The following is a 24,194-nucleotide window of genomic DNA, read 5'->3' on the forward strand; positions in this document are numbered from 1 at the left end:
ATCAAGATTAATAATAATCATCATCATCATCATCATCATCATCATCAGCCATCGAACTGCGAGCTCCGGTGTAGGCCTGTCATAAAATGAAAATGTCATAAAATACTTTGTGGTTCCTTTGTGGTTGAGTTATATATATATTAGACTTGTGGACGAGCGGTTTTTATATCTTGGAGTAGCTTGTAGTAGATAATCTTCTTTCCCATTTGTCATGTAGTGACAGGAGAGGTAAAGAATAGTATGGGACTATTTTTATTTGTCTTGGAAATATTAACAAGTCTCTCACATAGAGCGGAGTGTAGAGTCCAGTCCCGCTAGCTATCTCTCTGTCTCGCTCTCTCTGTCTCTCTCTCAAAGTTGCCAAGCCCTTTTCCCTGCGACCTGCCTCTTGTATGGCTTGTCTCCTTCTGAGCTCTCCTAAATTCTGGTGAAACAGGAGACGTATCACATGTGTTCCTTGTGGATGGAAAGTTTAAGAAGCCTGTGTGTGAGTATGTGTGTATGTGTGTGTATGATCACTAGGGCTTTGTTCACGGTTGGACTGCTGACAACTAACTGCATCATCTCCTTACTGGCCACTGTCGTCAGCTTTCCTCAGTGTAATTTGCAAGCTCATTTCCTTTTCCCAGGCTCACATAGGGCTGTCTATCTATCTATTTATCTATCTATCTATTATGATTTGTAACTATAATATGGAGTCCTGATATCTGCTCGGCCGCGCGAAAATGGCGTACCATCGACAGTTAATAGTCCTAACATATTAATAAACATTATATATACATTATAATGAACTTATAAGCTAATTAAGTGAAATACATAATATTGTAAAAGTAACATAATTGTATTGTATACATATAATATTCATAGTAAATAGTGATTATTAAGTAATATTACATTTTAAACAAGTTGTATACATATTTGAATAAATGCATTAAAGTAAATTATTTAACTGTAATACAGTATGTACTTGGGTTATTATAGTGAAATGCATACATGCAAGAATAAAAAATAGTTTAAAATTAAGATTATGGTAAGAGTTATTATTTCATTTAAAGATAATGGTACTGGTCTGCCATATATGGGTCATTCTTCTTTGTATTTTATATATATATATATATATATATATATATATATATATATATATATATAATTAATACTATATACAAAATATATACACTTCATTCAGGGTGGTTAACTTTGATGTTAACTCTCCCCCCACTAAATAATGACTCCAAATTAGCAATTCTTGCATGCATTCTGTGCATTGCGAACAGCAGTACTGCAACTACAATGCAGACGATTATAAAGACAGTAGGTGCTGGGCTATACACATAATATGGGTTGAACATACTCAAACTCAAATCTTCCCAGGGCTTCATTGTTTCATTGATCAGCTGCATAGTTTCAAACTTAGGTGAAGTCAGCTTAATACTTGTGCTCATGTTTAAGTTCATATCAGGCAGTGGGTGGAAATGTTTATGTGTATGATTGAGAATGGCGTAGTGATTGATGGTGGATAAAGTAGACATGGCTGATGTAAATACCGCACAGTAGTCTGGTGCTATGTATAATCCTGATGCTGATGTATGAGATGGTGGTATATCTGGACAGACTATGTAAACTGATGTGTTATGAGGGAAATAAAAAAACTGTGAGTGTCCAATGCGTTGATGGTGTACAAGTTTATCTGGAGCAAAAGTGAAGTTGCAATGATGATGAATATTGTCATTTCTGATGATAGCCATTTCACAAGGGACTGTATCAGTAGGCTGAAACGTGAAAATGTACGCAGGACAAAGATGAACAGCATGTAAGGATGTGCGGCACTTTCGTTCAATCGTTGACTCACTTGCGAAAGTGACAGTGTCCCGTCTCTTGGAGACCATGATGAGTTCGGTGTCTGTGTTGATGTTGATGATGACCAAAGTGTTGTTATTTTTATAGGGGAAGGGGTGTATTTGGTATACTGTGAACAGGTCTTCAGTGATGAACGGTACATGAACTACCACTGATGTTGGTGTTAGTGTTGCTTCTAAATACGGGTAATATTGCATAAATTCCCTACTGCGGAACAACGGCTTCAATTTATGTTTATGTATGCCTTGACTAACTATCTGACGTAGCTCATAAACTGGGAGTAAGTCAATTGTGATCTTGCCATCACCAGCATTCGAAATTCCTTGCATAAGCGCCTTGAAACGATCTCTAGCGTTCTCTAATTGTAGTAGAATCGTGTCAATATGTTCTGTGATGATGGAGAAGTGCTGGAAAAGGGTAACGTTTCCCTCCAATTCATTTATTTTATCTACACTCTCGAGAGCTATGTTTTCTGCTTGTTTCAGATTTTTCACAATTGTCTTCATTGCTGAGTTCTGTCCTGTGATGAATTTATCTTGGTATGTTAGTACCTGAGCTATCTTATTAAATTTGTTGTTTATTTCTTTAAGGTCATCCTCTGTAGCCAATCCAAAGATGTTCCCAAGAACTGCGCCGCCCAGGTCGAACAAACCTCACTTTTGGCGAGTACGGGTGATGTTGTTCCTGTCGCTCAGTACCTCCGTTCCATAAGATGGGAGATCTTGGATCATGACGAGCATAGTTGACTTCGCCTGTTCTAGTTTCCATTTCGCTAACTTTACCATTTCATTCACTTCCTTGGTGTTATGTGCTTGTGAAACATTATTTCCTATCATGAAGTCCAGAGTTTGCATCGGCGTCGCCAGTCTGTCTAGATAAGTAGGTAAGTCATACAAGTTATCTAGACTTATTTCAGTACTCATGATGTCCTTAACGATTGTAGTCGTGGCCGTTGGAGCTATGAGGCATCCTTGTCGTACTATATGTTTGGGGTCTAAGTGTGCATATCCTCTTGCTATGTAGAGGAGAATCCATAGCATAAGTCCCTTCAGCGTAACCTACCAAAAAAAAAAAAAAAAAAAAAAAAATCTATTAATTTCCTATAATGCTGTGGTCGATGATAGTGATGATGTGCGTTACGGTGATTGTTATTTCATTTATAGAAGGAGTTTAAATCGATATTTAATTCTCGTAAATGATGTACTGTAGATTTGATTGGAACAGTTGCACCTATGTTCGATTGTTTGGTATATGACCTTAATTTCTTTTTGTAATCATTGTTGTGTTCTTGCTTGGTTTCTTGAGGTACGTTCACCTGTTCGGTTGTATCCGAGGCTGAATAATTATGTGATAATTCCCTTGAAACTCGTTTTAAATGGTCAATATGAACTTGTTTCTCCTCGCCACTTGAAAGTGACTTAATTAAAACTTTGTTTGCTTTTATGTTAATTACTCTGTATGGGCCCTCAGATTTTGGGGATAATTTATTGTCTCTCGTATGAATGACACCGTAAACAATGTCTCCTAAGCTGATAGGTGAATCTTTTGCCTTCTTGTTAAATGCCTCCGTCATTTCTTCCTTGGACATCGTTAATTGTTTTTTGACTCTTTTGTGAATGTCCTGGAATTCACGTAAACGGAGTTTAGAGTAATCATCGTAATTGTATATAGGCATGCTGTCACCTTCTAGGAGCTCATATGGTAATTTTTTATCTGTGCCATATATAATGAAATGTGGTGTGTCACCGATGGATTTATTTATAGACCCATTAATTGAGACCTCTACTCTGGGAATCCAATCATCCCAGCTTGCATATTTTTCACTGAGAATGTGTCGTAGCACATCTAATACCTTTTTATTTTGTCTCTCTACTAACCCATTCGATGCTGGGTGATAGGCCAAAACGTTAACCTTTTTGATGTTGTATTGTTTACATATTTCTTGTAAGATCTCAGAATTAAATTCTCCTCCATTATCACTTATTAATACCTTTGGGGTAGTAAAGCGACATATTACATTATCTGTTATTGCCTTTGCTACTGTCTCTGCTGTCTTATCTTTAATTGGAGCTAAAATGACATAACGGGAAAAATGATCCGTTGCAACGAATAAGTATAGGTTATTATTGTATGATAATGGCATCTTGAGTAAATCAACAGCGACAACGTCCCATGGTTGATGTGGTACAGGGTAATTACCCAACGGTGCAGGTGTGATTGGGTATCCTTTGTGTTTCGCACATGATTCGCATCTGTCTATATGATTGTTTATATCTTTTCGTAATGAAGGCCAGTAATATAATAGCTGGGCTTGGTTGAATGTCTTATCCTTTCCAGGATGTCCTGCATGTGGGCTGTCGTGTATCAATCGTAATACTTGGGGTATCATGTCATTAGGTACTACCAACTGGTTAGTATTTCTTTGGCGTTTTGGTTGTTTAGAGTTAATTTTGTATAATGTATTATTGATCATTGTGAATTGTTCAAGTGGGACATGCAGTTTGGGTAATTGTATGTCATCTCCACTTTCTAACTTGTATATTACTTTAGACCATATTGGGTCAAGTCTTTGTGCCTTTGCGATATCCTCGTGGTTTGGGATATTTCCTTTGAGATCTAACGCCGCGACCTGAATTGTGTTCGGGTTCCTAGATAATGCGTCAGCTACTATGTTCATTTTACCTTGTATATAATGAATATGTACATTGTAGTTTTCAACTGTACATTTCCATCTTGCTCTCCTCCCAGAAAGGAGTTTTTCTTTAAACATACCCACCAGTGGTTTATGGTCGGTGAATAAGTGGATTTCGTAACCATATACCAAATCTCGAAACTTTTGTAATGCAAAAACCACTGCAAGTGCCTCTAAGTCTGTAGTGCAATAATTTTTCTCCGCACCTCTTGTTTGTCTGCTGGCAAATGCAATTGGTTGATTCTTTCCTCTTTTATCTTCCAGCATCAGTACAGCCCCTAATCCTTTAAGTGATGCGTCTGTACAAATAAGAAATGATTTTGTGTAATCCGGATATGCTAAACAAGGTGCATTTGTTAGTTTAATTTTTAGATTGTTAAATGCCCTTTTTTGTTCTTCTTCCCATTGGAATACAGCATCATTTTTGAGTAGTTGGAATAGAGGAAAGGCTATATGAGAGAACTGTGGTACGAATGACCTATAGTACCCAGCCAGACCTAAAAAATGTCTAACTTCGTCAGTCGTAGTGGGTTCAGGAAAATCTCTCACTGCCTGTATTTTGTCATCAGTGGTGTGAATACCACCAGAACTTAATTTGTGGCCTAAGAAATTTATTTCCTTAAAGCAAAATTTGCATTTAGAAAGTTTAATTTTTAATCCAGCATCACTAAGCTTTTGTAAGAGTAAGTCTAATTTCCTGAGATGATCCTTAATATTCTTTGTTGCGATAATAATATCGTCAAGATAAACAAATATTCCTTGTCCTAAAATTCCGGACAATACGTAATTCATAAGACGCTGGAATGTGCCTGGGACTGTCCTCAGTCCCATTGGCATTCTTGTATATTGATAATGGCCTCTGTTTGTTGAAAAGGCAGTGTATTTATGTGACTCCTTAGATACCGGAATCTGATAGTAGCCGTTTAGGAGATCGATGGTCGAGAATATATTATTCTCAGGACCAATATTCTGTAGAACATCGCTTAGCAATGGCATGGGAAATCTGTCTGGGATTGTGTGATTATTTAGTTTACGGTAATCTACTACCGCACGCATTTCTCCATTTCGTTTGGGCACGAAGAATAGGGGGGCATTCCACGGGGAGACTGAAGGCTCAAAAATTCCAAGTTTTAACATTTCATCAACATACTGATTTGCAAGTGTACGTTGGGAGTGTGGTATGCGGTAAGCTGGTACCAAAATTGGTGGTGTTTCTGGGTGCACATTAATCATGTGATTAATCAAGTTAGTACACCCTAATTGTTCTCCGGGCAATGCTACGGTGTCCGTGTGTGTTTCCAGCAGGGTTAACAAATAATTTTCTTCATCAAATTCACCTGAGTGAATTAAATTCTCTTTTATTCTTTCTCTATCCGTAGATTTTATCTCACTTGTTACTCCAGCTATAACTATTTCTTTCACAGGGGCGGGACATTTTTCAATATTAACTATGCAAGTTCCCTTTTTCAACTGAACTTCCCCATTCATGTGATTAATAATGAATATCTGAGTTTGCCCTTCGTCGTTCGTATGACATAATGCGTTTTCTACTGACAATCCCTTTACATAATTCTTCTAAGACAAGAACAGTACTATTCCGTAATTTGCTCTTTATGGTAACCTTCATGTATGAATTAGGTGGTATAACTAAATCATTAGTGAGATGGGCTGGAAAAATTGATAAATCAGTACTGCTATCTGGGTCACTAATTCTGGAGGATGGGGTTGGTGGTGGGAGTGGATCTATACACTCATCTGTTTGTGTATGTTTGTTTAAGCCTTTAATATTACCAATTCTTTTTGGCTCTCTTCTACCAATCGGTATGGGCTCTATGAATTCATTATCAAAGTCTATTCCATTCATTTGTGGGAGTATAGTTATGTTCTCAGCTCTCATGGATCTTAAGCCCAGTAACATATGAGCTTTAATTGCTAAGTTTTCAACGATATAGAAAAATGCAGAGAATGGTCTTGTAGTTTCTGTGAAACTGAGATTTAATCTTATCATACCTTTCACTGTAATCTCTTGTCCATCTACTGTGTATAAATCTAAATAGCTTCATCCAGAAAAGTTTATTTTTAAGAATTCTATTTAGTTCTTCATGTGTTATTAAGTTCACTGGAGAGCCTGTATCTAAAAATAAGGAAAAGTTTTGGTCCTCACATACAGCTGGTATCAAGATACACTCATTTCCCAACATGCCTCCTATATGAAGTTTAGCCTTGTTCTTCTTTACGTTTGTTCGTTTTTTGTCATGACTTGGTCTTCCCCCGAATTGAACATAGACACAATTTTTTCTACTGTTTTGCAATCACTAGTCCAGTGCCCTTGGTATCTATGATGCCTACAGTAAGGACCAAATCCTTGTGTCTTTTGTTTGTCCTCTTTTGCCTTGATAAAGCATTCATACCTTGTGTGTCCTGGTTTTGCACAATAATGACATAGAATGGACCTATCCCTTGACTGTGACCTACGAGGTGATTTCCCATAAGAAGTGTTGTTTATGGCGTGAGACCTGCTCGGGCTGCGCGAAAACTTATGAAACTGCCTGTAGGAAGGCGTCTGGGAACGAGGCCTAGGCGTTTTTGTTTGTTTGGCCTGCCTGATTTCTGGTCGCGATCGATTTTGTTCTCTGTTTGGGGTCGGTGTAGATGTTTTCACAGCTGATACTGTCTCAGGTACCCTGATTCTACCAGAATGTGCATGTGTGTCGACCACACCTGCTTTACTGCACTGCATCTCTACCTCGTTCATTAAGTCTAGCAAGCACATTCCTGGGGTGTACGCGATCGTCTTGGCGATCTTAAGGGTCCTATCAGGTAATTTACACAAGGCAGCTACATAACCAATGATGTCCACGACGAGGTCTGGGGACATCTTTCCATCATCTGTTATCCAATTAGAATTCTCCAATGTAGCTAATAAAGTTCTCTTGATTGTGGAGACATCAGCAGTTATTTCACTGAGCACATGGTTTGTAGTGTGCTCCCTTACAAGATCTACAATTTTATGTAATTCTGGAATTATACCTGGCAAGAAGTTCATACCTCCAGAAAATTTCTTCAGAAATTCAGTTTTAAATTCATCATATGTCCTAGCACGATGGAGCTTATCTGAGCGCAATAAATTGCTTGCTGGACATCTTTCCTGGCTTACGCAAGATGAAAAAATAGCAATTTTCTCTTGTTCATCTAGTATGTGGTGCTTGATGAACATTTGTTCGCACTGACTGACTAATGAAATGACATCAATGCGATCTTTGTCTGTGCCAGAGAATTTTGGGGCAGTTTTATCCTCGTGATACACAAACACGTGAGGTGTGGTTGTTAGATCCGCGGTATTTGTTTCTTGATCCATTTTTACTGTTTGCCCTGTTAATTCAACTTGGACGTGTTTATCGTTGTGTGAGGGAATGGTGGAATATGTACGACTGGACCGGTGAACCCTGTTAAGTGTATTGGCATACGTGTGCAAGGCAGCGGCAAAGTCCGCACTTCCTACGTCAGAGGTGGTTTCCCACTCATCATCTGAAACTGCCGTATTTGTTTCTCGATATTTAGTGTGTGGTGAGGTTTGTACAAGGGGTGGGCTGCCTTGAGGCTCTCTTAATTGTGAGTCTGATGTTGTGGCAATTTGTGTGTTATCTGGTGTGTTGCCTTGGGGCTCTCTTAATTGTGAGTCTGTTATTGTGGCAAATTGTGTGTCATCTGGTATTAACGTGAGGGGTGGCAAAAATATTCCTGTCATTAAGATATGGTGTTATGAAATACGCCTCTTGTTTATTTATGTCCTAGCAAAATAGATGAGTAAATAAGTTGAATATAGCTAATTTTAGCACTGAGAAGAAATGAGTAAGTATAATTTTACCCACTTGATACAGATCGTAGAGGTGTGTCGATACAAAAGTCGATCTCGGAAGAAAAATACAGGTTTGATTGAAGATCTCTTGATAATTCTAGTGGTGTGTTGATGGACGATATTACTCAGGAAATTCCATGGCCTGGTGCTTGTGGTGGTTAACGGCTGTCCCAGGCAAACCTCAGCATAGAACGTCGAATTTCCAACTTAACTGTGAAAATAAACGAGTATGAGTAGGAGCTATGTGAATAATGAGTAATGAGTAGTGGGTGAGAAGTGCCTGGTGTCAGTCACACGTTGCTTGGCATGGCAGACTCGCGTTGTGATGTCATCTCAGCACATGGTGACGTCGGCTTCCCACACTGGTAGCTGTGGTGAGTGAATGAGTAGCGATGAGTAACTTGAATGAAGATGGGTGAGTAAGATGAGTTGTGAATATGGACTTGGTGTTTTGCTGCGTGTCTTGACCTCTGCGTCAGCGATAGCGGGAGAGAGTGGTGGGGGCTTGTGTGCTTGTTGCTTTGGTCTTTCCTCTTCTTTACTTGCTTTGTTTTATATTCTTCTTGTTGCTGCTTGAAGTTACGTGAAGATTATAGAGTTGTTTTGTAGACTTATAGGCTATTTGCATTGTAGGCTGTATTTTGTAGGAATCACTGTAGAACTGAAGCTAATCTTGTAGAGTCTCGCCTGCTTTTGTAGAAATTTGCTTTTGATTCGGAGACGATGTCCGTAGATTCGCTGCTACCAAATGTCATAAAATGAAAATGTCATAAAATACTTTGTGGTTCCTTTGTGGTTGAGTTATATATATATTAGACTTGTGGACGAGCGGTTTTTATATCTTGGAGTAGCTTGTAGTAGATAATCTTTTTTCCCATTTGTCATGTAGTGACAGGAGAGGTAAAGAATAGTATGGGACTATTTTTATTTGTCTTGGAAATATTAACAAGTCTCTCACACAGAGCGGAGTATAGAGTCCAGTCCCGCTAGCTATCTCTCTGTCTCGCTCTCTCTGTCTCTCTCTCAAAGTTGCCAAGCCCTTCTCCCTGCGACCTGCCTCTTGTATGGCTTGTCTCCTTCTGAGCTCTCTTTCCTAAATTCTGGTGAAACAGGAGACGTATCACGTGTGTTCCTTGTGGATGGAAAGTTTAAGAAGCCTGTGTGTGAGTATGTGTGTGTATGGTCACTAGGGCTTTGTTCACGGTTGGACTGCTGACAACTAACTGCATCATCTCCTTACTGGCCACTGTCGTCAGCTTTCCTCAGTGTAATTTGCAAGCTCATTTCCTTTTCCCAGGCTCGCATAGGGCTGTCTGTCTATCTATTTATCTATCTATCTATTATGATTTGTAACTATAATATGGAGTCCTGATAGGCCTGCTTAGTGAAACTGTTGGGAGGCGAGTGTCAGCCACCTTGTCGTTCGTTCGTTCGTTGACGATTTCCTCCCCTATAGGGAGGGCCGGGCCTTGCATTAGCCCAGTCAGTGGATTTTTGACTGGATTTCTTAGTTGGTTGTGTGGGCTGTATTTGAGGGGAAAGAAACCACCGTGGTGGTTCTGTATGTTTTTTTTTTTTTTTTTTTTTTTTAATATAGCTCACAGGTGCATCATATGCCTGCACACGTTGATGTTTAAAAACATCCACGCATGCAGGCACAAACACACGAGTGATTTTAGAGTGGGAGGGTATAATGGGACAGGTGATCAGGTGACCGTTAGGCGCGGAGATTAGCGGGGATTAACGGTACCTGAACCGTATGGAAGGGGGCATGGTGACTGAGACAGTTGTGGCTGCCTGACTGAGTGATTTTAAAAGGGTGGGGGGAAGTGTGCAGTGATGTTTGCTAGGGTTGTTATGGGTGTATTAGCAATCACTGCAGCAGCTGCTTGTTTAAGTGTCTCCTCGGGGCTGGCTGCCGTATTTATGCGGGGCGTATCTGGGTTGGGGAGATTGACAGGTCTGTTAAATTTATTGGTGTTTCGGCAGCTGAGAATATAGTGGAGAAACGGGAATGGGGTATCAGTGTTGCAGTTTTCACACGTGCTGGGTTGTGCCTCATTTGTGAGTATATGAGCTTTACACTTATATCTCAGGCGGAGGCGTCGTATATTTTTAAGTGTTCTGCTTTTGAATTTGTTAATAGCATTTATTGGCTCATATTTTGTAGCGGCAGCATACCATATTGCAGAAGGGGAGCCCGCCTGGACTTGATGCTCGTGTTCTGAGCGGTTGATTGTTGCAGCCTGCATTTTAATTGTTCTTTTGATCTGAGTGAGGCTCGGTGTTATGTCAACCTGAACGTGTGAATATTCCGTGGCTTCTTTGGCTAGGTGGTCTGCCAATTCATTCCCTTTGATACCTACATGGCTGGGTATCCAATTAATTGTTATAGTACCGCCAGCATCTCGTATTTCTTGCGCGGTGGCAATTATGTCAGTAATTAAATGAGTGTTATCAGACAGCTCCTGTTTTCTTAGCGTTTGAATTGCACTGGCGGAGTCTGTATGGATGATTGTATGGGATGTTGGGTTGATGTCTAGGGCATCATCCATGGTGGTAAGAATTGCAATTAATTCAATTCAGTCTGGAGTGTAGAGGCTCCATCTGATACACGCAGGCCAAATGAGTGTTGTCGGCATACGACTGCCGCACCTGCTTTATTGTTATTCACAGAGCCGTCTGTATAGTAGGTTGATGAGTTGGGGGAGGTGAGGGAGGCAATTTGCATTAAGCTCTCTTGGCGTAATTGTTGTACGGGAGTGAGGGCTTTAGGGGGAGAGCTTGTAATGATAAGATTGAATAGGGGGGGATTCCAAGGAGGGCGGGGATGATACGCTACACTTGGTTCATCTGGGCGGAGATTTATGATGGGATTTAGGTTAAAGGAGTGAATGGCTTTTGCGGCGCAGTGACTCCAGGTGTTGTTTAGGACGTCGGGGTGTAGGTTAGCAGCCGCCGTTAATCGTGTTGTAAGGGGGAGGGGGGAGTTTTTACGTGTAAGCTTGGCTGCCAAGCTAGCGACTCTTGCTTTGATTCTGATGTTAATAGATTCGATGTTGCATTCCATTCTGAGGTTGCAAAGACGGGTCCACATTGGTGATCCCGTCATAATTCTTAGTGCCTCATTCTGTATAACCTCCAGTTTGTCGGCTAATTTTGGGTTGATGGTGGGTAAGGCAGGCGCTGCGTAATCAATAATAGATCTTATTGCCTGAATATAGAAAAGACGTAAGGCTTTAAATGAAGCTCCTTCACCTTTGCCAGCTAAAGATCTAAGGGCGTTGAGGCGTAATTTGGTGATATCTCGGAGGTATTTTATTTCTGTGTCAAAGGTGAGGTTTCTGTCCATGTATACCCCTAGGTACCGGTGGGTGTTGATGTACTCTATAAGAGAGTTACCGAGGAACAGCTGTTTTGGTGGGGTTGGAATTTTGATGGGGAGGGCCTTAGTTTTGAGTGGATTTATTTTCAGGCCTAATTCTCTACATTTTTTATGCAGGATGTCGAGTGCTTTTTGCGCTTTCTGTGAGTAGCGCCCCCCATATATTACTAGAGTTATATCATCAGCATAACACAAAAGGCGGGCTCCTCGGCCCAGGTCGAGATGAAGGAGGCATTCAATTAATGTGTTAAAAAGGGTGGGGCTTATGATGCTTCCTTGTGGAGTCCCATTTGTGTGATTATATGCTTCTGAAAGATGGCCTTGGAACCTGACTTTGGCTTTGCGACCTGAGAAAAAGCTTTCAAGCCAGCGCAGAAGGCGACCCTTAACACCCTTGCTTGCAAGGGTGGCAAGGATGGCCTCGGGACATGCCAGCTCAAAAGCTTTTTCCAGGTCTATGAAAATGGCTAGGCCTTTACCTCCCCTGAGCTCTGATAAAAATGAGCTAAGGCATTCAGCTGTGCCCTTGCCTTTTGTGAAGGCGAAGATGTGGCTATGTGGTGATGGGGTGACCCAGTCAAGGCGGCTTTTAACCATTCTTTCGGTGGTTTTGCAGAGACAACTAAGAAGAGAGATGGGTCTGTAGGTGGTGGGATCGAGAGGCTTGGGGATGGGATGGATTATAGCCTCCTTCCATTGAGATGGAATAATGCCTAAATGCCACGAGTGATTGATGAGGTCCAGAATGGCTGTTTTAGCAGTGTTCCCCGCATGATTAATCATGGAATATGTAATTCCATCTGCTCCAGGGGCTGTGTCTGTGCTTGTTTTTAAGGCCCTGTTTAGCTCATCTAGGGTGAAATTTTGATCCGAGGGGGAAGGTGTATTCTGGCTTTCTCTAATCAGCTGTTCTCTTACGGGGTGTAGTGTGTCTTGAGTTTGCCTCGTTAGTAGTGGCAGTTGATTTGGGGAGGTTCTCTGTGCATAGTTGTCAGCTAAACGTTCTGCCTCTCCTTGTGGGTCAGGGTGTGTGGGGGGGCGGGTGGGGCGGGGGTTAGAAAATGCCTTTAACTTTCTTCATATACTGCTTGTTGTTGAATGAGCTCCCAATGTCTGGCACCACTCTAGCCCTTTTTGCTCCTTAAGGGAGTTTTTCTCATCTATGGAGTGTCTGATTACCGACTGTAAGTAACTTAGGCTTTCAGGGGTGTGGTTTGCTCTATGTATTTTCTTGGCCCTGTTTAATCTTTTATTTAGTTCTCTGACCCTGTCGCAGTAATACCAATAATCACGGTGTAGGTGTTTGGGGGGGCTGGTGGTGGGTATGGCTTGAGTGGCTGCAGTGTGGAAAGCATTGGTAATGAGGGTCGCATGTTCCTCGAGGTCAATGGGGGGGTTGATGTTGCAGGAGTCTTCTAATATAGAGGTGAAGTGGGCCCAGTCGGCTTTTTTAACATTCCATTTGGGTGGGGGGTCGGGGGGTTTGGGGAGCTTAGCAAGATTAACAGAGCAGAGGATTGCGTGATGGTCTGAAGCAAGGGAGGGGTGTATTTCCCATTTAGCTAAGTTTGCAATGTTAGTAGTAATCATGGTAAGGTCTAATCTGCCCCTTCTCAAGTGAGTGGGAGATTGAGGGTCATTTAAAAGAGATATTTCGGGGGTATTATCTAATGCGGTTATGATGTGGCGCCCTGTTGGATTGGTGTTCCTGGAGCCAAGACGTGGATGGTGGGCATTAAGGTCACCTCCAAGTAGCACATGATCTGTTAGTGATGTGGCAAGGACCTCGTCCAGGTTTAGCTGTGCGTTGGGGGGGCGATATATATTATATAAATGTAATTGGGTGGTTGCAAGGGTGATGGAGTGTCCCTGTACTTCCACGCCATCTCCGCAGTCAGGCAGGAGGTGAATGGGTTTGTTAGGGATGTGGTTTTTTATATAAATTGCTAAGCCCCGGGGGCCCCCTCGGGAATGGGGGAGTGTAAAGGAGGTGAAGCCTCGAATTTTGATAGATTTATGGGCGGGGATGAGGGTTTCTTGGAGGAGGATAACATCAATTTGGTCTTTGTGCGCTGTTTCTTCTAGAAGGGAGCGCTTGTTCTGCGGACCCTGGACGCTGAAGGATTTTAATGTGAGGGGGGGTTGGGGGATATTGTGGAGGTGGGGGGGAGGGTGTTAGAGTGTTTACATGTCCATGTCGTCTGTCCATATTAGTGTTCGGGTGTCTGTGTCTGATGGCGTTTGTGTCGGTGGTGTGTGTTTTGAAATTGGTGAGCGTGAGTGTGATTTTGACGAGATGTTAGTGTCTATGTTTTCACGTGAGGAGGAGCGGGGCTCGTGGTGTGTTCTGGTGGGGGATGTGGCTGATGGGGATCTGTGTGAGGAGGTGTTTTTCCGGCTGTCTGTGGAGTGTCGGTGTCTGCTTCTGTTGCGGCGCTGGTGTTGTGGGTGTTTGGAGTGGTGTGATGGAGTGTCTGATTGTGGTTGTGTGGAGGTTGTGTTGTGTGTTGTCTTTTGTATGGGTGTGTGTGTGAGAGTGGTGTTATGGTTCTCAACAGGTGTTGGTGTTGATGTGGGTAGAGGGCTGTCAGTGTTTGCGTCGGGGGGAGTGGAGTGATTGTGGAAGGAGTGGATGGAGTCATGGAGCACTTTTGTAAGGTCGGTGGTGGGAACTGGTTTGCCTATCAAGGTGGATAGATAGGTAGCTATGCCCTGGGCGATGGTGTTTGAGATGAGAATGAGGTCTTGGCTACTGAGGGTAGGGGGGGGTGAGGGTTGAGGGGTGGCTGGTGGTGGAGTCTGGGTTTGGGTGGATGCGGTAGTTTGGGTACTGGCGTGTTTAAGGGTGGTAGAAGGAGGCGAGGGAGGGGGGGCAGTTGGTGAGGTTGGGGGGTGAGTGGGGGGGTCTGGGGGTTGGGGGGTATTGGGTGAAGTCCTGCTTGGGGTTGGCAATTGGGGGAAATTGCCTGTAGTAAGAGAGGGGTGGTTAGCGCCTTTGTTCTGTTGCCCCCACTTAAAGGTGCCTAAAGGGGCAGGGGTGATGATGGTGTTACCCTGCGCACGTCCCTGACCTTTATTAATGCCTTTGTTAATGATGGCTTTGCGGATTGGGCATGCTTTATTCCAAGCATGGTGCTGGCCATGGCAGTTGGGGCATTTGGCTTGGACTGCTTGCTTTGCCTTGAATTTATCAAGGCATTGTTGAGTTGGGTGGCGACCGCTGCAGAGGGCACAGGTGGGAGGGCGATTGCATGTTGACTGGTGGTGCCCAAACCTCTGGCAAGTAAAGCATCGTAGGGGTTCTGGGGTGTAGGGGCGGAGGTCATATGTGCCCCATGATTTTAGGTTGAGTCGGGAGTTGGGCCATGGAGGGTGATGATTACTTGTCTGGTTGGCTTCCCTTTAACATCACATCGTTTGGCTTCCTCGACTTGATGGTGATTGAGGATAGCCTCTAAGGGGAAGTTAAGGGGGTAATGCTGAACAACAAGTTTCTTTGTGGCAAGGTTGGGGTCAAGTTTGATGAGTTTCACGGGTTTGCCCTCTAACTCGTGAACGTTTTCCAAGATGTCCAGTGACTCAGTGTTAAGGGGGACTATGATAGTATTTAGGGCTTTCGTGGCTGTCATTTTAAATTGAAGGTTGGGGTAGGAGTTCTCAATGGCTGTCACTACTTCATAGGTGTTAGAGAAGTTGTTGGGTTTGGGGATGAGGAAAGCTGGGAGGTTGGATGTGGGGGGTGGTGGGTTGGAAGACTGGTGATTGGGATAGGTGGGGCGTGGGTCAGAGGAATTTTGTGCCTGTTTTTTTCCTTTCTTTTTGTTGGTAACGAGTGTGAAGCCATCGCCGGGGTCTTGGGGGGCGGAGGCTGAGTCTTCTACGTAATGATTGTCTTGGGAGTCGTGCTGGTCAGGGTCGTTTTGTTGGCTGGATGGTGTGTCGTCATAGTCCATGGTGAAGTTGATATGTGGGGGGAGGTCTTGGCGTCTGTCAGGGCTGTCAAATCTTGCTTTTCGTCCACTGGCGTTCTCGGAGGTAGGGGTGGCGTCTTCCGTCTCAAGTGTTCTTTTCTTGGCGAGTCTGGGGTCACGGGAAGGTTGAGGAGGAAGCGATTCTTTAGAGGTAGGGGTTGCATCTCGGCTCGCCATCTTGGCGGCCGTCACTCACACTTTCACTCTCCAATCACACTCACATGCACTCAGAAAAAAGAAGGCGCCTACCTACAGTGGTGGTGACTATCCCCCCGCTAGCGGCGGTCGTAAAAGCCCTGCCACTGACCCTGGAAGGGTCTTACCTATCGCCCTAACAAGTGTTTGACCCACCCCAGTGGCTTCCTATAACCACCCCTGCCTAAGGGGCTCCCTCGTGTATCTGGCCTGCGCCAGAAAACCTAAGGATTCGGCTTCGTACCACCACTGGGGGACACTAGGGTCGAAAGGAAGGATAGTAGGAGGGGGGTGCAACCCACGAAAGGGCGGGAACACACAAGTGTGTGTCCCCCAGTACACAATCGTGGGGCGTGGGTGCTGGGGCTGCGATGATACACCATGAAAGGCTGGTATGCAGTGAAGCAAGGTGTATTTGCAGTGAAGGATCTTGTCGCAGGCTCGTGGTAGTGGAACTTGGGCAGTTAGCACGGTAAGTTACTTCCTCAGAGCGTGAAGTCGGGCGAGATGGTAAGCTGCACGACGTCTGGAGTAAGTTGAACTTGGAGTGCCGATACCGAAGAGTTCACCAGACCCAATGGCGCGCCGCGCCTGGCAGTGGCTTTTTATGTTGCCTGCCTCCGGACTGGCGGCGTGTGAGTGGTCGGGGTGTGATGTACATGGCGGTGATTGACTGTTCATGCTTTTTCGATGCAATTCCTGGTTTGCTTGCAAAATTTGGCATGCCCTGTGGCGTGACCTGGCTACGACGCCTCTCTAGGATTGGCCTCCTCGGAGCTGGGGTGGGGCCTAGGCCTGAAATCAAGGTTAGATGGATAAGGTTCGTACTTGCACGACCGACACTGGGTTATATAAGGGTGGTTGGCGAGCGGGGTCGTCATCATTGTTGGTGCTGGGAGCGGAGTGGACACTCACTACTGGGTCTGAGCAGTAGCAGCAGCTGTAGACACTATGACTGGTCGAGGCAAAGGCGGCAAGGGTCTGGGCAAGGGAGGCGCCAAGCGACACCACAAGGTGCTTCGTGACAACATCCAGGGCATCACCAAGCCTGCCATCCGTCGTCTTGCTCGTCGTGGCGGTGTGAAGCGTATCTCGGGCCTGATCTACGAGGAGACCCGCGGTGTTCTCAAGGTGTTCCTTGAGAACGTGATTCGCGATGCTGTCACCTACACTGAGCACGCCAAGCGTAAGACCGTGACCGCGATGGACGTGGTGTACGCCCTGAAGAGGCAAGGGCGCACCCTTTACGGCTTCGGCGGTTAAGAGGGTGCGTGCATAACTGCATGGCACTATTCCACCTGGCCACGGCAAAGCACACAATAAACAGCAACCCCCGGACCTCTTTTAGAGGTCCACACCTAATTTCTGTGAAAGAGAATGAATGAAGGCATAGTAGTCTAGGTAAATGCAGACGTTGAGCAGGTTAGCTAGCACCAAATTTTTTTTTTTTTTTTTTTTGATGTAACAGATATGAAGACATGTAATGCAACCCAACCAACTCTTACCACACCTAACATAACCAAACCAAACCAACCATAACCTAACTGAACCATACCAAACCTCTCTCTCTCTCTCTCTGTGGCAGTTAAAAAAAAAAAAGGGGGGCGGATTAGGCAACTGTCAATTTTGCTACTACATCTTCTAATTTTAATGGACGTCTGCATACATATACATTATCACTTATTTTGCTGGGCCATGGCTTTCTCTGTCCCTCTGATCTACTCCCCCCCCCCCATTTCAGGAAAGCTTTCTCCATACCTATTAGGGCAATTTCCATCCTGTTGCGAGAGCATCTCCTCTGCTGTGCTCCGGGAGTCGCCTCCATAAATCGTGAAGGCAAATCCCACTAATCCAAGGTATTTCTGCCTTCATATGCACGAGCAGCAAACTTGAAGGATGCACCTAGAGAATAGAAGACACAGTCAGTCACGTCAGTGAGGCACCACACACACAGTGCATGATATGAATGCCTAAGTGTTAGACAGACAGAATGTCTGCATATGAACAAGTTATCCCTTGAATTTGTCGCTGTCATGGCCGTTTTCTCTAAGTGCCAAAACCCACCAATCACCCATCGTACAAGCATTGCATAAACCGCCATACAACCGCTGAGGCCTGAAATCAAATTTAAATGGATCCGATTGGTACTTGCACGACCGCTAGTGCATTATATAGAAGAGGTGGTTGACAAGGTGGCAGCGCTCTGCTTCCTCGACAAGGGCGTGGCTCTTCAAAATGTCGACTGGCATTCTGCGGGGATAGCCCATTACTATGGCCATTGTCATCTGTTCTCCACGATTGAGCTCTATAATGCGCACTGCCGCCGCTTCGTCCTCCGCAATGATTTTTAATTGAGCGTATGCCTCCTCTGTTTTCGGCACTAGAACGCAGCTCTCGTCCCTCCCGATTCTGTTTGTTACTTCTAGATGCGGGTATTGTGCCTCCAGTGTTTCCACCGCCTTGTATGAGTGGGTGAATCCCTCCTGCTGAGGAACTCTGAAGGCGGGGAAGGTTGAGGTAGGTGAGGGTGGTGCCGCTACAGTGACTGAGGTGCGCATTAATGGTCTGGGTTGAGCTGATGGTGGGCGCCTCGTTTGTGGTTGCTGAGCCGGAGGTGGGTGGGCAAAATCCTTACTGCCCTTGTTTTTCTCTTGTCCTCCCTTCCGACGCACCAGGGTGTAGCCATCGTCGTCGATGGTGGCGTCCGTGGCCACTCCAGGCGCGCTAGAGGGAGGAGTTGCCGCGTCAGAGGTAGTGGTGGGCGTGGCAGGTGAAGGAGCAGGGGTGTCGTCACGAGGGCACGAATCCTGCGATGCTGGTGTTATGGTATCCATGTCCATGCCCTCGTGACGGCGAAGCATTTTTCTGGGTAGATCCGAGGATGATGAGGTGGAGGCATTAGGGGTTGGAGTTTTAGGGCGAGCCCCAGTCCCCTGAGCTGGTGCAGTCGTTTCATCGTCAGAGGTGGTACTTTCAGGCAAACTGGGCCTCGTCCTCTTCTGATTACTCAGCGTCTTGGTGCAGGAGGTGGTGCGGTTAGCTGGGCTCTTAGAGGAGCGTCTGGATACGCTGGGTCCTCGGGGGGTAGGTGAGGGGGGGGGATTACGGCACTCCATGGCGGAGGCCGTCACACACACAAGCACACAGTCGCGGGAAGTAGCCTACCTACAACGGTAGTTTCCGTCCCCCCGCTAGCGGAGGTCGTGACGGGATTGTCGCTGCCCCAAAAGGGTCTTGCCTAATCCTATCAGAGTTTGCCTACCCCAGCGTTTTCCTATAACTACCCCTACTAAGGGGCCCCCTTGTGCATCGGCCTGCGCCGAAAACCGCGGGGTTCAGCGTCGTACTCACGTTGGGGGACGCTAAGGCAGGAAAGGAAATATAGTGGAAGAGCAAAGAAACCACGAAAGGGCGGGCACTCACAAGAGCGAGAGCCCCGGTACACAATCGTGGCGTTAGCCACAAGTGCGTGTGGTGGTGGAGCGTTGGCTGCTGGACTGCGGCGCAAGGTGAGAGCGGCGGCTCGAGGTATTTAATGTAGAGTTGAGTGGCGTCTCGATTACGTAGCTCCACCGAGCCACCTTGTCGACTGGAGGTCCGTGTGACCCTGCGGGGCCCCCTTGTGCCTTTCCTGGACCTGGGCAATTGGGGCAAATACTGGCTGCGCCCCTTCTCCCCAGAGCCTCTGCGATGCTACCGCTGTCAACGGTACGGCCATCACAGGGCAACTTGTACGAGGCCTCATGTGTGTGGCGTGTGCAGCGGGGCACACAACACAACCATCTGCCTCGACAAGTTGAAAGCGAAGGAGAAGGTGACTGCCAGGTGCCCCAATTGCACAGGTTCTCACCATGCCTGGCACCCGACTTGCCCTGGACGCACCAGCAAAGTGGAGAAGGGGATAGAGAGTCGGGTCAAATGGGTGCAACAGCAACAAGACTCTCACCATCCCTGCGCCCCCTGGAACTTTCGTCTGGGGGCAACAGAAGAACACTCCTGCTCCCACTCCAGCTCTCCAACCAGACGCCTTTCCGCCTCTCCCCACCGCAACAACAATGAAAGGGAAAGTGACGCCTCAGGCTACAGGACTGTCACAGTCAGGGCAGACGTCCACGCCCCCCCCACCTCACACCCAACCCGCCGCCACACCTCTGTCACCCCAGCCTCCCGCATCACCCGTGAAAGCTCTCGACTTCGACAGGGTGGTGGCACTTGGCAAAACACTCCTGATGGAGTTGCTACAGCTGCTCCTCGACCACTTTCCGATTCTGCCACGGTCAGTCCTACCCAAAGCGGACTTGGCGATGCAGAATGCACTCGAAAAATTCAAGCTGCAACAACTCCCACCTCCAACAAAGAGAACTTCCTCTCCAGAGCCATCGAGCTCGTGCCCTCCTGCAGTAAGGCAGTGCCCTCCCAATCTGCCGGAAACACCAGTCCAACAAAGCAACCTGCAAACTACACTTCCAACACCAAGCAGTCTGCCCACTCCACCTTCACCATCTCGCACTACGCCCACTCCACCACAGCAGAAAGACGAGCGCAGAGGCAGGAGCAGGAAAAGGGGCAAAAACAAGGCGAGGAAATCAAACAAAGCAACAGTGAACAACCGGAGCTGCGATCCCTCACGTTCCCCGTTAGGCACGCAGGAGACTCCCCAATCTCCTCGAGTGCCTCGGAGATCGCCGGAAACGCAGCTCCGACTGGCACTGCCCATGGACGAGGGGTCTCCCACCCCCTCAGACTCCTCCAGTGGAACTGCGCGGGAGTATTGGGGAAGCTCCCGCTCCTGCAGGAGGCCGCGGCGAGGGACACCCCTCACGTGTACCTTCTGCAGGAATCTCTGCTGGGGGAAAAACACAAATTCCGTCTGCAGGGTTATACCACCCATCTCCTTCCTTACACTCGAGGTGTAAACAGAGGTTGTACCGTCCTGGTTCAGAACCACATTGCTTCCTCAGATTGTGAGTATACTCCCTTCTGTGGAAGTGATGTGGAAGTGCAAGGGGTGCGCATTCACCTGTCAGAGTTGCCCCTCACCATCTATAATATTTATAGCAGGCCTGGTGCTGCCCTGGAGCTGGGGGAGTTACTCTCCCAGGCTACCAGAGGGCCTGTCATCATCGGGGGCGACCTGAATGCGCATCACCCCCTGCTAAACTCCCCTCAAGCCACCAATGAAGCAGGACGGCACCTATCTCTGGTTATGGAGGAAATGGACGGGGTGACTCTCCTGACGGACACATCAAGGTCCACTCATGTTAGGGGGGGGCGTCTGGACCTCACTTTCGTGTCGGATCCTTTAAAGGATGTGGCACGTTGGTCCATACACTGCACCCTCATGAGTGACCATTATGCGATCATTGTTGACATAGAGCTTACCCCCCTCCCCCCCCACGCCACCTTTGAGGTGGGATGTGGAGAGGGTGAACTGGGCTGCCTTTGGAAAAGCCCTAGCTCGCGCCTTCTCCTCGTCTCATTCCCCCTCTAACCTTGATAATTTGAGCAACTTATTACATCCACCTTTCAAAAGGCTGCCACAGAGTCCATCCCACAAAAGCGACGGTCCACGAAAAGCTACAGGGATGGCTGGATTTACTGCGACCGTGTCAGGGAATTGAATCGGTGGTTGAATGCGGCGCGACGCGAGTACAGGTGTCGTCGAGGCTCACCTCAACGCATACGCTTAGAGGCTGTGTCACGACACGTCTTAGCAGAAAAGCGCCGCCTTCGCGAGGAGGAGTTGGTGAGATGGTGCAGGACTTTAGGACCTCACTCCACTCTCCGAGAGATGTGGAGAAAGTTGCGGTCCTTCACCAACCCCCGCCCCTCCCGCCCGCCCTCTCACCCTGACCCTGCCTCAGAGGCCAGTCGTCTTGCCGAGCATTTTGCGGACCGTGCTGCCTCTCGCAATCTCCCCAGAAACGTCATAGCCCGACAGGTGCAACTATCAGACCCTCGCGCTGCGGCAATCCAGGCAGCTTGTAAGCGCCATGATGAGGCTGATTGCCCCATCATGGACGTGGAGCTGATGGATGCTTTGCGGCGCAGGGCTGACACTGCACCAGGGCTAGACGGCCTTACGTATTCTATGCTATCACATTCAGGAGATTGCGGGAGAAAATGACTGCTGAAGCTGCTCAATTTATCATGGTCTGAGGGTAAGTTACCTAAATCATGGAAAACCGCTATAATTCACCCCATCCCGAAGCCGAGCGACCCAGGCGCCACGCGCCCCATCTCACTACTCAGCTGTATTGGTAAAACAGCTGAGAGGGTGGTGCGGGCATGACTCACCTGGCGCCTGGGTCCTCTCCATCCGAGAATATTTGCCTACCACCACGGCCGCAGTACTGCCCACTGTTTAGCGTTGTTTCTCGGGGAACTTCGGGGTTGAGTGGGTATGGCGATTTTCATTGATTTAGAGAAAGCCTTCGAGCTGGCTAGCCCTACAGCTATCCTCAGCACTCTCGCTGATAAGGGAGTGGGGGGTAAGCTCTTGCGATGGATACAGGATTTCTTCCTTGAAAGAACTGCTAGCGTCCGCTTTCAGGGGAGTGTCTCCCCGCCGTATAAGCATGAGAATGGCACGCCACAGGGCAGTGTCATCAGCCCCGTCCTTTTTAACATCCTGATGGATGGGCTGCTCCGTGTCAATTACGGTCGGGGAGTCACGCTCCTGTCATATGCGGACGACCTAGTGCTAGTTTTTTCGAGAAGAGATTGCTGTGCGCAAGCTAATGAGGCCCTCTTTAGACTGCACGGTAAGTCGATGGAGCTGGGGTTGAAGGTTAATATGGCGAAGACTCGCTATATGCCCTTCGGCCTCAACCCTTCGCCTCACCCTTTGCTGCTCGGAGGACACTCATTAGCTTACGTAACCACCTATAAATATTTGGGTGTGTGGATGGACGTGGGACTAAAGTTCAACAGGCATGTCAAATACCTGCGGGAGAAAGCGGCTTCGCGAATGACAGCACTCAGATATCTTTCTAGGAAGGGGCTGGGGGCCTCCTACAAGGTCCTCCGCACCTATGTGCATGCCATTCGGTCGCTTATCGACTACAGTGCTATTTGTCTGCCAAACTTGGCCCCACCTGTGCACGCTTCGCTGGAAGTGATTCAGAACAATGCACTCCGCATTATTCTGCACGCTCCTATGTGGACACGTTTAGTTAACCTCCGTTTGGAAGGCGAGCTTCCATCACTACACGGACGTATCGCTCTCCGTGCAACTGCTGTAGTATTACAGCTTGTGCAGCGCAGGCCAGAGCTCCCTGTCTCAGTCTTGCTAAAACGTCTGCTGTCAAGACCACCTGACCACGCACCTAGCAATGACTGGGCCCGCGGACTTGTTGCTGCGCTGCACAGGCTTAACACTGCAGCAAGCATTTACAAGGAGCCTGATGCGCCTTGCGCAGGGTACAACAACCCACCTCCATGGGCAACACCACCCTTCAGGTTCGTCTTTCCAGGGGAGGGGAGGGTGCGCAACTGCGTCCCTGCTCTCCTTCGGCAGCGAGCCTTAGCTCGTGTAGAAGCTCTGCAATGCTGGTCGTCTGCAGACTACTACACTGACGGCTCTGTCACTGCAGGCGAAGCTGCGGGTGCAGCCTTCGTCTGTGGTGAGGAGGTGGTGTCGTGGCGACTCATGCCAGGTGCATCAGTGTTTCAAACGGAGCTTACAACTATTCTGGGAGCATTAAGGCATGCATACCATCATGCACACTGTAACATCGCTGTGCATTCTGACTCACTTTCAGCGATCCACGCAATCCATTCTCACACCCTAGGAAACAACCCCTTCCTTCTATCCTCCATTTTCCTCTACGCCAGGAAAATTAAAGATAATGGAGGTACCATTTTCTTACACTGGGTGCCGGGCCACGTAGGCCTACAGGGCAATGAGCGGGCAGATCAGGCTGCTAAAGATGCATGCGGCCTACCCAACATCACCTTTAATCTTCCCGACTCCCCTCGAAAAATCCTGGCACCAATCATCAAAGCGACATGGCAGTGGACTAGAGAGGAACACCAACTCCTCACTGCAGAAGCCTCCCGCTCTGCCACATGGTACGGCAGGGCCACGGGTTGTATGCCTCTTCCACCTCCCCCGCACACACCCAATTACGTCCTAGTCCGCCTACGTCGCTTGCGGCTTGGATTCCACTGTTACGATCAAATTGCTAATACTAATCCTAGCCCTTGTCATCACTGCCAGGACCAAGAACCCTC

At 46.8% G+C, this 24,194-nt stretch overlaps 1 protein-coding gene across 1 annotated transcript; it reads left to right on the top strand.

Annotated features, from left to right (window-relative positions):
• The first annotated feature begins 16,910 nt into the window (after positions 1-16,910).
• Positions 16,911-17,222, top strand: LOC145419120 (histone H4-like). Its single transcript, XM_080287363.1, has one exon. The coding sequence runs from the start codon at positions 16,911-16,913 to the stop codon at positions 17,220-17,222; it is 312 nt and encodes a 103-aa protein (XP_080143489.1).
• Positions 17,223-24,194: the final 6,972 nt, after the last annotated feature.

Source organism: Coenobita brevimanus, chromosome 117, assembly GCF_032717465.1.
Source record: "Coenobita brevimanus isolate Jiangsu-jjx chromosome 117, ASM3271746v2, whole genome shotgun sequence".
NCBI classification, from domain to species: Eukaryota; Metazoa; Arthropoda; class Malacostraca; order Decapoda; family Coenobitidae; genus Coenobita; species Coenobita brevimanus.

Bases quoted from the DNA above. Each gene is read 5' to 3' on its own strand.
- LOC145419120 (XM_080287363.1), top strand. From the start codon at position 16,911: ATGACTGGTCGAGGCAAAGGCGGCAAGGGTCTGGGCAAGGGAGGCGCC.